At 44.6% G+C, this 15,422-nt stretch overlaps 1 protein-coding gene across 2 annotated transcripts in view; it reads right to left on the reverse strand.

Moving 5' to 3' along the window:
* CA10 (carbonic anhydrase 10 (inactive)) overlaps nucleotides 1–15,422 on the reverse strand; it is a 308,288-nt gene that overhangs the window by 53,476 nt on the left and 239,390 nt on the right. For both annotated transcript variants that reach the window (XM_089671805.1, XM_089671887.1), the window contains one exon: nucleotides 799–984. In XM_089671805.1, the coding sequence (XP_089527931.1) occupies nucleotides 799–984 (186 nt within the window). The remainder of the gene's footprint in view (nucleotides 1–798; nucleotides 985–15,422) is intronic.

The raw sequence follows: 15,422 nt of genomic DNA on the forward strand, positions 1-15,422 counted from the left end.
AAAGTCACATCAAAGTCCCATCCGTCCAAAGTCACATCAAAGTCCCATCCGTCCAAAGTCACATCAAAGTCCCATCCATCCAAATTTGCATCAAAGTCCCGTCCATCCAAAGTCGCATCAAAGTCCCATCCATCCAAAGTCGCATCAAAGTCCCATCCATCCAAAGTCACATCAAAGTCCCATCCATTCAAAGTCCCATCCATCCAAAGTCGCATCAAAGTCCCATCCATCCAAAGCCGCATCAAAGTTGCATCAAAGTCCCATCCATCCAAAGCCGCATCAAAGTTGCATCAAAGTCCCATCCATCCAAAGCCGCATCAAAGTTGCATCAAAGTCCCATCCATCCAAAGCCGCATCAAAGTTGCATCAAAGTCAATAATTTCCTATTGGCCAAAAAAACCCAAAAATGCATAAAAAGTGCATCAAAAACGCCCTACCTGCGTTTGTGCTGCATGTCCATTGAACCAAAAAGGCACTGTGTTGCGATTAAAAAAGTCCCCGACCCTTTCCAAAAAAACGCATTGGCTGAAGAACGCATAGATGTGAACGTGTCCCATAGGAAATCATGTTAAATGGATTGCAGTGCGTTTCTGCAAAATTCACTAAAAAAAAACGCATGGGTGTGAGCCAAGACAGGTTACCTTTACCCAGTGATCAGCTTCTGAATTCCGAGTCCTTTCTCTCCCGCGGATCCTGTTTCAGCGCCAGCGGTGGCGATACCTATTTGCGGGATAACGCCGCTACAAATCTGCACGCAGTTTTCTTTGTAACCCGGATAAACGCACACAGCTGCCTTACCTCCCCAGAAAAGGCCTGTCCATTAAGAAGGTGTTCTGAGCCTTGGGCGTCCTCACTGCCGAAATGTAAGCGGATCTCTTCTAAGCGATGACTGTAGGTGAGAGGCCCGCCGGATATATTCACTAGATGTTCCTTGTCCAGCCGCAACGACACGTGCCTCCCTGTGTTGTACATGGTCCCGCTCACCTGCAACCAACCACAAACGCAGGTCACATGAGGAATCGCCTTCACCAGGGACTCTAAGGCAGAACTCCGGGCAGAAAGAAAAGACAAATGATTACAGATCGGTATCAATACATCAATAAATGGAGATTACGTGTAAGGGGCCCATTCACCTTTAGGCGGTATAAAAACACAAACGCAAACACATAGGGTCGGTTCACACTAGAGAAACGCAGGTCAGATGCGTTCCGGATGCGTTTTTGCATGTACGTTTTTTACGCCTTTTTTTAGTGAGTCCCGGTATGTTTTTATGCATTCCAGTTCATTTTTTCCCCTTTTCTATCTAAACAGGAACATGTGCGTTCCAGTGCATTTTTGCGCATTTTTTTAGTGCATCCCAGTGTGTTTTTTATGTATTTCTTTTTCTTTAATTTAAATAGGGACATTTTTGGTGTGTTTTAGTGCGTTTTTTAGTGCATCCCAGCAGGGGCGGACTGCCAACTCATGGGGCCCCCGGGCAATAGGGGATCATGGGGCCCCTGTGTCCTTGCCCAAACTCAAAAAAGCCTATAAAAAAGGTACCAGGGGCATCTCATGGGACCCCCTACTGACCCCGGGCCCTCAGGCAGTGCCCGAGTTTCCAAATGGTTAGTCCGCCCCTGGCTGTGTGTGTTTTACTGTAAGCACACTGCTTTGTATGGTTGTGCTATGCAGAGCCATACAAAGAAATGTGCAGGATCTCACAGGGGAGAGATCTGCATTGTTTACATGCAGGTCTCTCTCCCGTCTGAAATCCTCAGAGATCGCCTGGTGCCAGCGGGGAATCGCCAGCCGGGACCCGGTGATTGGCCGCAAATGGTGTTCGCGCCCCCTACCCAGAACTGCAAAATCCTGTATATATACGTGATTTTGCGCACCCGTGCCGCCCTGTAGCAGTATTTCTGCTACAGGGCGGCGTTGAAGCAGTTAATGGGAGGAATAGTGCCCCATCATTGGTGTCAGTGGGAGGAATAGTGCCCCATCATTGGTATCAGTGGGAGGAATAGTGCCCCATCATTGGTATCAGTGGGAGGAATAGTGCCCCATCATTGGTATCAGTGGGAGGAATAGTGCCCCATCATTGGTATCAGTGGGAGGAATAGTGCCCCATCATTGGTATCAGTGGGAGGAATAGTGCCCCATCATTGGTATCAGTGGGAGGAATAGTGCCTCATCATTGGTGTCAGTGGGAGGAATAGTGTCCCATCATTGGTATCAGTGGGAGGAATAGTGTCCCATCATTGGTATCAGTGGGAGGAATAGTGCCCCATCATTGTTGTCAGTGGGATGAATAGTGTCCCATCATTGGTATCAGTGGGAGGAATAGTGCCCCATCATTGGTATCAGTGGGAGGAATAGTGCCCCATCATTGGTATCAGTGGGATGAATAGTGCCCCATCATTGGTGTCAATGGGAGGAATAGTGCCCCATCATTGGTATCAGTGGGAGGAATAGTGCCCCATCACTGGTATCAGTGGGAGGAATAGTGCCCCATCATTGGTATCAGTGGGAGGAATAGTGCCCCATCATTGGTGTCAGTGGGAGGAATAGTGTCCCATCATTGGTATCAGTGGGAGGAATAGTGTCCCATCATTGGTATCAGTGGGAGGAATAGTGTCCCATCATTGGTATCAGTGGGAGGAATAGTGCCCCATCATTGTTGTCAGTGGGAGGAATAGTGCCCCATCATTGGTATCAGTGGGAGGAATAGTGCCCCATCATTGGTATCAGTGGGAGGAATAGTGCCCCATCATTGGTATCAGTGGGAGGAATAGTGCCCCATCATTGGTATCAGTGGGATGAATAGTGCCCCATCATTGGTGTCAATGGGAGGAATAGTGCCCCATCATTGGTATCAGTGGGAGGAATAGTGTCCCATCATTGGTATCAGTGGGAGGAATAGTGCCCCATTATTGGTATTAGTGGGAGGAATAGTGCCCCATCATTGGTATCAGTGGGAGGAATAGTGTCCCATCATTGGTGTCAGTGGGAGGAATAGTGCCCCATCATTGGTATCAGTGGGAGGAATAGTGCCCCATCATTGGTATCAGTGTAAGAAATAGTGCCTCTTTGTTGGTGTCAGTGGGAGGAATAGTACCTCATACCATTGGGAGGAATAGTGCCCCAAGGGCCGGATAAAGGCTAGCAAAGGGCCACATCTGGCCCTTGGGCTGCAGTTTGGAGACCCCTGCTATAGTCCATATGTTCCTACATACAGTAGACCATGAACAACAAACGTAGCTTCCCTCTTACAGAAAGTTGGATCACAACAGCCAAGGAATTTGGGGATTTGGAGGAGGATAAGAGCAACCGAAGGGACTTTTCCGACTTAAGAAAACATACCTAAAAGAGTTTTTTTTTAAACCAGAGTTTAGTGTGGCTTTAATTCAGCTGTGCTGTGTACATCTCAGAACTGTATGGACAACATTCCAAAGCTGGTAAAAGCAGCTCCCTTGTATGTATTTCATCTCTATTTGTAGTGGTTCCCCTGAAGGTCGGCTTTCTGTGTGCTAAAGAGAAAAAGGAACTTTTCCTTTTTGAAACATCTTATATCAGAGATAACTCGTTCCATGAAAACAGCTAGAATGAACCTGGGACGATGGTCCGGTTTCTGGTGTCTATTGTACCATATCACTTTATCAGGAAGGAAAGCTTTCAAAGGATGCTGTCATCAGAAGAAGAAAGAGTAAAATGTTTGATGTAAAATAAAAGTCGAGTGTTCTAGTGGATGTCAATGGGGAGACATACATCATACCAATACTGACATATGCTAACTGGATACGGTGGCTTAATCCTTCAAACAGACTTTCATCATACAACAGCCCCCACCTTCACAACAGTGAGACCGGTACAAAGATGAAGAAGTAATCTAACATCTAGTCCCCTGAATCTCTCCTACGAGAAAGCCTGAAGCCTGCAGAGAAACTGCTGGATGTTGTAGCGGCCAGAAGTTTGATTACAAAGTGGCAGGTAAAAGGGTTAAAACAAAGCCTAACTTACCTCTGTAACTGCAATCACTGCAGAACAATCCAATTTCACTACTACTTCTTGATGTTTTCCACTTCTACTGCCAGGAGTTTATTTACATAGTTGCAGATAAAAGGGTTAACACAAAGCCTAAATTACCTCTGTAGTTGTAGTCATTTCAGAATGATTCAATTTCACTTCTACTTCTTGGAGTTTTACACTTACTCTGCCAGGAGTTTGTTTACATAATGGCAGGTAAAAAGGTTAAAACAAAGCCTAACTTACCTCTGTAGCTTCAGTCACTACAGAACAATTCAATTTCATTTCTACTTCCTGGAGTTTGCCATTTCTACTGGCAAAAGTTTGTTTACATGGTGGCAGGTAAAGGGGATAAGACAAAGACTAGCTTACCTCTGTAGTTGCAGTCACTGTGGAATGATTAAATTTTATTTCTGCTTCCTGGAGTTTTCCATTACTACTGCCAAGTGTTTGTTGCATAGTGGCAGGTAAAAAGGTTAAAACAAAGCCTAACTTACCTCTATAGCTGCAGATGTTGCAGAAGGATTCAATTTCACTTCTACTACTTGGAGTTTGCCCCTTCTACTGCCAGGGGTTTGTTTACATAGTGGCAGGTAAAAGGGTTAAAACAAAGCCTAACGTACCTCGGTAGCTGTAGTCATGGTGGAATGATTCAATTTCACTTCTACTTTCTGGAGTTTGCCACTTCCACTGCCAGGAATTTGTTTACATAGTGGCAGTTGAAAGGGTTAAAACAAAGCCTAACTTACCTCTGTAGCTGCAGTCACTGAGGAATGATTCAATTTCACTTCTACTTCTTGGAGTTTTCCACTTCTACTGCCAGGAGTTTGTTTACATGGTGGCAGGTAGAGTAAAAAGGATGAAACAAAGAGTTACTTACCTCTGTAGCTGCAGTCACTGCAGAACGATTCAATTTCACATGTGCTTCCTGGAGTTTTGCTCTTCTACTGCCAGGAATGTGTTGACATGTTGGCAGGTAAAAGGATGAAAGGAAGACTAACTTACCCCTGTAGTTGCAGTCACTGTGCAGCAATTAAATTTCCCTTCTACTTTTTCTATTTAGCTCACCCAGTCAATCCTAAACAGTGACTTGGTGGCCTGACATCCTTCTAATCTCTAATGTAAACGTAGAGCAGGTGCACAGGGTGAGGGGGAGAGCAGAGTGCTGAGATCTGATTGTGGACGAATTATTCCACAGTGGATGCAACAACAGAGGTTAGTGAAAGCCTATTTTAAATATTATTTACTGCTTGATAAGAATATGGAAGTATATGAATAATCTGAGCCTTGCTACAAATCTACTTTGGCCCCTCTAAGGTCTTACAGACTTGCAGTATTGCTTTCCACCCCTGAAAAGCATTCCATGGTGTATCGCTTTTCAGAGGGTGGTAATGCAGCAGATGCTACTGCAGCCTCCTGAATGCCTGTTTTTTTTTTGCATTTTATTTTTTAATTGCCGAATGGCAATTCTACATTCTGGGACCTTCTTCAGCTTGTGGTTGTGGTGCAGCCCTATTGAACTCAACAGGTGAGCTTGACAGGTGGTGCCGCTTGTTAAACTCTGCAGCTCAAGTTAAAAATGCTGCAGTCATGTGTACAGCCCTGTCCAGCTGTATTATTACTCTAGAGGGGCATCCTGGGGGCAGTAAAAAAAAACGCAGATCAGCCACCTGATTTTATCACCCCCCCGGGTACCTGTCTGAAAGAGCCCTGACAAATGCATTATGCATAAATACGGCAATATGGTGGTTGGGCCTTAATGTAGGGTTGCCATCTCATCCCTTTAAAACCAAACAATATTAAGTATACAGGTTCTGGGGCTGATTCAACACAGATAAGGCAGTAAGTGATTTTAATTACCACTTTATTCAGCCCCGGAACCTGTATAATTAATATTTGTTCGGTTTTAAAGGGATGATGTGGCAACCGCTCCCAGCCGCCGCATTGCCCCAGAACTGTGATTGAGCTGCTAGCGACAGCTCACAGTCAACTACCAATGATCAGGGGCCGGTAGGATGAGATCCTGATGACGTTAGCACTGTGCAGCCAAAAACAGCGCTGCGTGATCAGGGGGCCCCTCATATCGGCCTACTGGGCATTAATACCAACCATTGGCGGACTGACCATTTGGAAACTCGGGCACTGCCCGAGGGCCCAGGGTTAGTAGGGGGCCCCATGAGGTGCCCCTGGTACCTTTTTCATAGGCTTTTTTGAGTTTGGGCAAGGACACAGGGGCCCCATGATCCCCTATTGCCCGGGGGCCCCATGAGTTGTCAGTCCGCCCCTGATTCCAACCACCGTGCTGCCATATTTCTGCATAAAGCATTTGTCAGGGCTCTTTCAGACAAGTGGCTGGGGAAGGGGGGTGGTAAAAAAGACCCATTTAAAGGGCCAGCTCCTGGTGTTGGCGGAGGTTAATTCACTTGATATATAAAAAGGTTATAAAGAGAAAAAAGGAGCACTAACATCCTTCATTAAAAAAAAAATTGACAATTCCTTTATCTTTGGTGCCATCCTAAGAGATTATGCAATAAATAAAAAAAACTATTAAAGGATTTCAATCCCTTATCATGAAATTCCTGGGTTTGTGCAAACACTTCTCAATAAATGGCGGCGTGTAATCCAAATCCCCTATTTACAGAAAGATGCTAATGACACCATGTAATGAGGCTGATTACTCAGCGAGGTTCGCAACAACAAAATGCCTGCTGTATGGGGTATGCACCCTTGCGGTCCCTCGCCAATTCTACTCCCATCCTGATTTCCCATGTTAATCCCATCGTACTCAAAACTGCCATTTAGGCACTGTAGTGTCTACCGGATGACCCGCCGTATTATTGCTGTCTGATGAGAAATGAGCGAGGCATGAATACATTACTCCGTTCATGTACACTGAATGCAATGGATCATTGGCTAAGCGAAATCAGCACATTTACTTTCACATTGATCCGCCGCAAAACCAGCAAAAACGTATAGGTGTTTTACCGCTCTTTCTGAGTGTTTTTAAAGGACACGTGCACCAAAAAAGCTTCTCAGAGGCACTTTCCAGGTGGTTTCCATGGATTTCAAAGGGAAGAGGAGTTTTAGGGGCGTTTTTTTCAGCTCTTCAAAGATGCTGCAAGAAGGAGTTTTTACACCGTACCTCAAGTGCAACGTCTCAGTGTGAAAACACACATAGATATACATTCACATCTATCTAGTCGTATCCAACCCTTGGCGATTGCATGGACCGTCACTCATAAGTGACTTTTTCCATGAATTCGCTGAGCAATTATTTTTACAGGGTAGGTTGCCAGGTATTTCCCCAACCCCCACCATGCAGGAGATCCCACATGGCCAGGGATGAAACTAGGACAATTTAGACAGGAGCCAATTAACCTACCAGCATGTCTTTGGAGTGTGGGAGGAAACCAGAGTACCCAGAGGAAACCCACACAAGCACAGGGAGAACATGCAAACTCCATGCAGGAGGCACCATGGTTGGGAATCGAACCCATGACCCATTTACTGCATGGCAGATGTGCTAACCACTAAGCCACTGTGCCACCCATTCACATACATAGGGAAACGCTTTTCTGGAGATTTTTAGGCGCTTTTTAAAGCAAAAAATGCTTGAAAACTCAGTGCTACTTTCACATTGATCCACCGCAAAAATGCATGGGCGTTTTTACCACGCTTTTGCCGCGCTTTCTGAGCATTTTTGAAGGACACGTGACTTAAAAACTGCACCAAAAACGCTTCTCAGAGGTGTTTTGCATGCGATTTTCAGGCGTTTTCCATTGATTTCAATGGGAAGAGGCATTTTTGGGGCGTTTTTTTTAACTCTCCAAACATGCCCCAAGCGCAACGTCTCAGTGTGAAAACATGCATAGATATCCATTCACATACATAGGGAAGCGTTTTTCTTGAGTTTTTCAGGCGCTTTTTTTAAAAGCAAAAACGCTTCAAAAACTCCTCAGTGTGAAAGTAGCCTAAATCTTCCCCTTAGGCTTTTTTCAGGGAATTGAGGCTACATTATAATACATGTGTGTGTAACAACGTACTATTAATGTATATCACTAGAACACAAGATCCTCACACCGGTCCATAAGAAGTAAGGGGTCAGGATTTCTTCTTTGTGGGCTACTTTCACACTGAGGAGCCTTCCCCCCCCCATATATGACCAGCTTTAGGAAAGGCACTCTTTTGGGATAGGCCAGGAATGGGCTCTGTTGGATAAGCCATATATGGAGACGTATAGTGAGGACAATGGAAGGGTAGGGCAGCCAACCTACAATAATGTTGGGCTTACAGGGAGACCTATAGTGAGGACAATGGAAGGGTTGGGCAGCCAACCTACAATAATGTTGGGCTTACATGGAGACCTATAGTGGGGACAATGGAAGGGTTGGGCAGCCAACCTATAATAATGTTGGGCTTACATGGAGACCTATAGTGAGGACAATGGAAGGGTTGGGCAGCCAACCTACGATAATGTTGGGCTTACATAGAGACCTATAGTGAGGACAATGGAAGGGTTGGGCAGCCAACCTATGATAGTGTTGGGCTTACATGCAGACCTATAGTGAGGACAATGGAAGGGTTGGGCAGCCAACCTATAATAATGTTGTGCTTACATGGAGACCTATAGTGAGGACAATGGAAGGGTTGGGCAGCCAACCTATAATAATGTTGGGCTTACATGGAGACCTATAGTGAGGACAATGAAAAGGTTGGGCAGCCAACCTACAATAATGTTGGGCTTACAGGGAGACCTATAGTGAGGACAATGAAAGGGTTGGGCAGCCAACCTACAATAATGTTGGGCTTACATGGAGACCTATAGTGAGGACAATGGAAGGGTTGGGCAGCCAACCTATAATAATGTTGGGCTTACATGGAGACCTATAGTGAGGACAATGAAAGGGTTGGGCAGCCAACCTACAATAATGTTGGGCTTACATGGAGACCTATAGTGAGGACAATGGAAGGGTTGGGCAGCCAACCTGTAATAATGTTGGGCTTACATGGAGACCTATAGTGAGGACAATGGAAGGGTTGGGCAGCCAACCTATAATAATGTTGGGCTTACACGGAGACCTATAGTGAGGACAATGGAAGGGTTGGGCAGCCAACCTATAGTGAGGGCAATGGAAGTGTTGAGCAGCCAACCTATAATAATGTTGTGCTTACATGCAGACCTATAGTGAGGACAATGGAAGGGTTGGGCAGCCAATCTATAAAAATGTTGTGCTTACATGGAGACCTATAGTGGGGACAATGGAAGGGTTGGGCAGCCAACCTATAATAATGTTGGGCTTACATGGAGACCTATAGTGAGGACAATGGAAGGGTTGGGCAGCCAACCTACAATAATGTTGGGCTGACACGGAGACCTATAGTGAGGACAATGGAAGGGTTGGGCAGCCAACCTATAATAATGTTGGGCTTACATGGAGACCTGTAGTGAGGGCAATGGAAGGGTTGGGCAGCCAACCTATGATAATGTTGGGCTTACATGGAGACCTATAGTGAGGACAATGGAAGGGTTGGGCAGCCAACCTATGATAATGTTGGGCTTACATGGAGACCTATAGTGAGGACAATGGAAGGGTTGGGCAGCCAACCTATGATAGTGTTGGGCTTACATGCAGACCTATAGTGAGGACAATGGAAGGGTTGGGCAGCCAACCTATAATAATGTTGTGCTTACATGGAGACCTATAGTGAGGACAATGGAAGGGTTGGGCAGCCAACTTATAATAATGTTGGGCTTACATGGAGACCTATAGTGAGGACAATGAAAAGGTTGGGCAGCCAACCTACAATAATGTTGGGCTTACAGGGAGACCTATAGTGAGGACAATGAAAGGGTTGGGCAGCCAACCTACAATAATGTTGGGCTTACATGGAGACCTATAGTGAGGACAATGGAAGGGTTGGGCAGCCAACCTATAATAATGTTGGGCTTACATGGAGACCTATAGTGAGGACAATGAAAGGGTTGGGCAGCCAACCTACAATAATGTTGGGCTTACATGGAGACCTATAGTGAGGACAATGGAAGGGTTGGGCAGCCAACCTGTAATAATGTTGGGCTTACATGGAGACCTATAGTGAGGACAATGGAAGGGTTGGGCAGCCAACCTATAATAATGTTGGGCTTACACGGAGACCTATAGTGAGGACAATGGAAGGGTTGGGCAGCCAACCTGTAATAATGTTGGGCTTACATGGAGACCTATAGTGAGGACAATGGAAGGGTTGGGCAGCCAACCTATAATAATGTTGGGCTTACACGGAGACCTATAGTGAGGGCAATGGAAGGGTTGAGCAGCCAACCTATAATAATGTTGTGCTTACATGCAGACCTATAGTGAGGACAATGGAAGGGTTGGGCAGCCAATCTATAAAAATGTTGTGCTTACATGGAGACCTATAGTGAGGACAATGGAAGGGTTGGGCAGCCAACCTATAATAATGTTGGGCTTACATGGAGACCTATAGTGAGGACAATGGAAGGGTTGGGCAGCCAACCTATGATAGTGTTGGGCTTACATTTTCTGGAATTATTGATGTAGGGACAGAAAGGATGGAGATGATGGGTGTGTTAACCAAAAACTGTTCATTATGCTTCTGCTACCGTAACAATGCAAAAAACTGAACAAGTGGACATTCCTTATTTCTGGAGGTGGACCTTAGGCATGGAGAATGTTAGTGACCAGAGATGGCTTAGTTTGTGTACCCTATCTCCTTGCTGGGCAGGAGGATGATGGGAGGGCTTCTTAGTCAGTATGGTCTTTGCTGGTGGTGAATCAAAGCCCTGCCAACACCCTAACATTGGTGGTCGGTGTAGAAGTGACCACTTAAATTGGTAGTCACTGGAAAATTATCCCCTATCATTGGTGATCATTATAGTGGGAAATATCAATTTTCCACTGCTTATTGCTCAAGGAACCCTTGGCAACCTCAGGAGTAACCTTTGAGTTCCACAGAATCCTAGCTGAGAATGGTTGCTTTGTCGTATGCTGCAGTATTATGGGCTGACATAGCCCATGCATTTTAAATGGGTGTCAAATATCCAAAACTTAAAAAAAATGGCTTTGTAAATACTGGCATACAAGCTGTTTGCCTTTAAATATAATTTAGTACGACAAAAAAGGCCATCTTGAATCTATTACAGAGGACAAAAAAAAAATTATGAAAAGAGGTGAACTTTGGCGGTAAGCCGTAACGACGACAAGGACTTAACCACGTCGCGTAACGAACAGATGAGTTTTTAATTTGCATGACAAAGGACAGCGAGTAAATGGAAATTGTGTCTTGTTTGGCGTCTTTAATAAACTCACTGCTCTGTTCATTTTCTGAGACGTTTGCAATAATCACAGAGGACTCTGCGTAGGTCAGAACATTTGGAAGAAGCTTTTCACCCACTTCCTACTGGAGAGCTTTATGTCTCATTACCGCTCTGATAATAAGCAGAGAAAAACACGCTTTATAAAAAAATAGAAAAAAAAATTAAAAAGGAAAGAAAGCCGCTGATAGTCGGGGGAACGGCTGCAGACGGCACGGGGGAGGCCGCCTTCAATACCGTTCAATACATTTTCTCACGCTGTCACTCAAGCCGCTATAGATCGCTCCTAATCCCGCACACAGCAGGCACGCCTAATTTACAGCTTCATAATGCGTCCGCAAACAAAATGGTAATTTATCATTTCGACACAACCGTAAAAAATCATTGTTTATTAATACAGCAATTAGCATGCACGTGTTGTATCCCCAATTTGGATTTTGCCAACTTTAGAGGAAAGACATATGCCAAAACAAAAAATAGAAAATGGGAAGTTTAAAGGACACCTGTGCTGAGAGAAAGACGCAAGATGCCATTGTTCACCCTTCCTACTAAAGATTAGGGGAAGCAACATTGGGAATTTTAGTCTTGCCAAAATATTGGTGACAAACTCTGACATTTTCAGTACATTTTGCCAAAAGGCATTGGAGCCAATTGAGATGATAAAGGATGGTGGTTTCAAGGGTGCAATTGGTTTTAAATGGCTCCTGAGGATTAGTGAAGCTCCTATGATATTTCTTGGACCTGTTCCTATGCCAAAAAACACTCTCTCGTTAGTTGGGAACACCATGTTAGATTTGCTAACACAGATGCTATAGTTATCATTAAGACTAATGCTAACCCTACTGCTTCCCATAGTATTAACCCTAAACCTAAAATTAACCAGCTGGCTGATAAAAAAAACATATATGACCAGCTTTAGGAAAGGAACTCTTTGGGATAGACCCGGCACAGGCTCTGTTGGATAACGCACCTATGGAGACCTATAGTGAGGACAATGGAAGGGTTGGGCAGCCAATCTATAATAATGTTGGGCTTACATGGAGACCTATAGTGAGGACAATGGAAGGGTTGGGCAGCCAACCTATAATAATGTTGGGCTTACATGGAGACCTATAGTGAGGACAATGGAAGGGTTGGGCAGCCAACCTATAATAATGTTGGGCTTACATGGAGACCTATAGTGAGGACAATGGAAGGGTTGGGCAGCCAACTTATAATAATGTTGGGCTTACATTTTGTGGAATTATTGATGTAGGGACAGAAAGGATGGAGATGATGGGTGTGCTAACCAAAAACTGTTCATTATGCTTCTGCTACAGTAAAAATGCAAAAAACTGAACACGTGGACATTCCTTATTTCTTGAGGTGGACCTTAGGCATGGAGAAAGTGAGTGACCAGAGATGGCTGAGTTTGTGCACCCTATCTCCTTCCTGGGCAGGCCATTGTTGACTCTTCTTGCTAAAAATTAGGGGAAACAATGTTGGGAATTTTAGTTTTGCCAAAGTATTGGTGACAAACTCTGACATTTTCAGTACATTTTGCCAAAAGGCATTGGAGTCAATTGAGATGATAAAGGACGGTGGTTTCAAGGGTGCAATTGGTTTTAAATGGCTCCTGAGGATTAGTGAAGCTCCTGTGATATTTCTTGGACCTGTTCCTATACCAAAAAACACTCCCTCATTAGTTGGGAACACCATGTTAGATTTGCTAATAATGATGCTAAACTTATCATTAGGCCTAGTACTAGACATAGTAATAACCCTAAACCTATGTGCTAACCCTAGTGCTTGCCATAGTATTAACATTAAAACTAATATTAACCAGCTGGCTGACAAAAATAAAAACATGACCAGCTTTAGGAAAGGAACTCTTTGGGGTAGGCCCAGAACGGGTTCTGTTGGATAACCCACCTATGGAGACCTATAGACCTATGGAGACTTATCATTAAGCCTAATGCTAACCTTAGTGCTTGCCATAGTATTAACCCTAAACCTAATATTAACCTTAACCCTAAACCTAACACCAGTTCGATCACTAACCCTTTCACTAAGCCTAATGTTAACCCTAAAAATTAGGGATGAGCAACATTGGGAGTTTTAGCTTTGCCATAATTTTGGTGACAACCTCAACTTTGGGAAATTTTGTCACACTGCATTGGAGCCAACAAAGATGATAAATGATGGTGGTTTAAGGGGTGCAATGGGCTTTTATTGGCACCTGAGGACTAGAAAAGCTCCTGTGAACTTTCTTGGACCTGTTCCAATAACATAAAAACACTCACTCGTTAGTTGGGAGCACCATGTTAGATTTGCTAATAATGATAGCCTAGTGCTAGACATAGTAATAACCCTAAACCTATGTGACGGGAGTGACTTTTGGGGGTGGGGGGACCCCTGTATCATCTCCTCATGTTCCTCTTATGTGTAAGCCACCCTGTGCCTGTTAAGGGTACAGAGTGGAATGTCCATTGTTCACTACCATGTGCTGCGTCCCATTGTTCTATTGTGTCTTGCTGGTCACTATTATGGGATGTATGTGTTCCTGTATTGTCTACTGCCAGGTGGTTATCCCATTGTTCTATTGTGTGTCTTGGTTTGGTGGGGGGTGTTACCAGCAGCCCTTCCCCCTGATGGGACGGCTTGCTGATGTGTTTCCTGTTCCTGGTTGTATTTCCCCGCCCTGTGTATATAACTTGTGTTTGTGTTAAAATAAAGCAACTACTTCCTGTCTTAAGAAGCTTGGTGCTGTCTATTTCCTGTATGGTCAGCGGTGGGGTCCATGGATGGTGTTCGGACAGGGAAGCGGGAGTCTAACGGAAATACCCTAGTGCAGTCGGGGGTCCGGTACAGTTACAACCTAACATTAACTTTAACCTTAAACCTAGCACCAGTCCTAACACTAACCCTTACACTAAGCCTAATGCAAACCCTAAAAATTGGTGATGAGTAGCATTGGGAGTTTTACCTTTACCAAAATTTTGGTGACAAGTGTCAAGGAAGATGATAAAATATGGCTTTTTCATTGGTGCAATGGGCTTTAAATGGCTCCTGAATATTAGGGAATTTCCTTTGAATTGTCTTGGACCTGTTTCTGTATGAAAGAAAATTCCCTTGTTAGCTGGGAACACATTAGACTTGCTAACACTAACCCTAAACCTATGATTAAAGAGGAATCCTAGGTACATTGTATACGTAGTTACATTGATCCAGCTTGGACCAATGTAACTTACAGTATGTATATACCATACCTGGCTGAACCCCTTGGAAACTGGAAATCACCTCTACGCCAATGATCTGCACTAGCTTCCCATGCTGAGCAGCTGCCCTGCTGCATTCTAAACACAGGAGGTTGGCTGCTCGGCATGGGTGCCATTCAGCTTTTGCTTTGGACTTTCTTAAAGGAATGCAAAGTATTCTCTGATTGGATGAGGTGAAGAGGCAGGGCAGTGACATTAGACATGGATAAGACCAGAACTGTGATCACAGTGTGTAGCAGAATTAAGCCTTCCAACAACTGCCTTTGTGGCTCTGAGCTGTGACTGAAAGCATAAAGCTAGCTGCCAAGAACTGCAAAGCACGCAAATGCTGAAAGATATGAAAATATGTGTCCCTATAAACCATTTCCTTTAGGAACACCCACCTTCTACCATGTCGACCAACCACTGCACTACCATGGATCAGTTTGCATCATACGCTGACCAGTATAGACAACTGTTGGACCAGTATGGATAAGTGTTGGCCCAGCATGGACAAGTGCCAACCCAGCATGGACAAGCGTCAGACCACCATGGACAAGTTATGGACCAGCTTGGACAAATGTAGGCCCAGTATGGACAGGTGTCAGACCAGCACAAACAACTATTGGACCAGAATGGACAAGTGTCAGACTAGCATGGACAAGTGCCAGACCAGCATAGACAACTGTTGGACCAGTATGGATAAGTGTCGGCCCAACATGGACAAGTGTCAGATCAGCATAGAGAAGCGTTGGACCAGCATGGACAAGTGTCAGACCAGCATAGATAACTGTTGGACCAGTATGGATAAGTGTCGGCCCAACATGGACAAGTGTCAGATCAGCATG

Source organism: Staurois parvus, unplaced genomic scaffold (genome assembly GCF_062004578.1).
Source record: "Staurois parvus isolate SC_StPar_1 unplaced genomic scaffold, SC_StPar_1.0 ptg000003l, whole genome shotgun sequence".
NCBI classification, from domain to species: Eukaryota; Metazoa; Chordata; class Amphibia; order Anura; family Ranidae; genus Staurois; species Staurois parvus.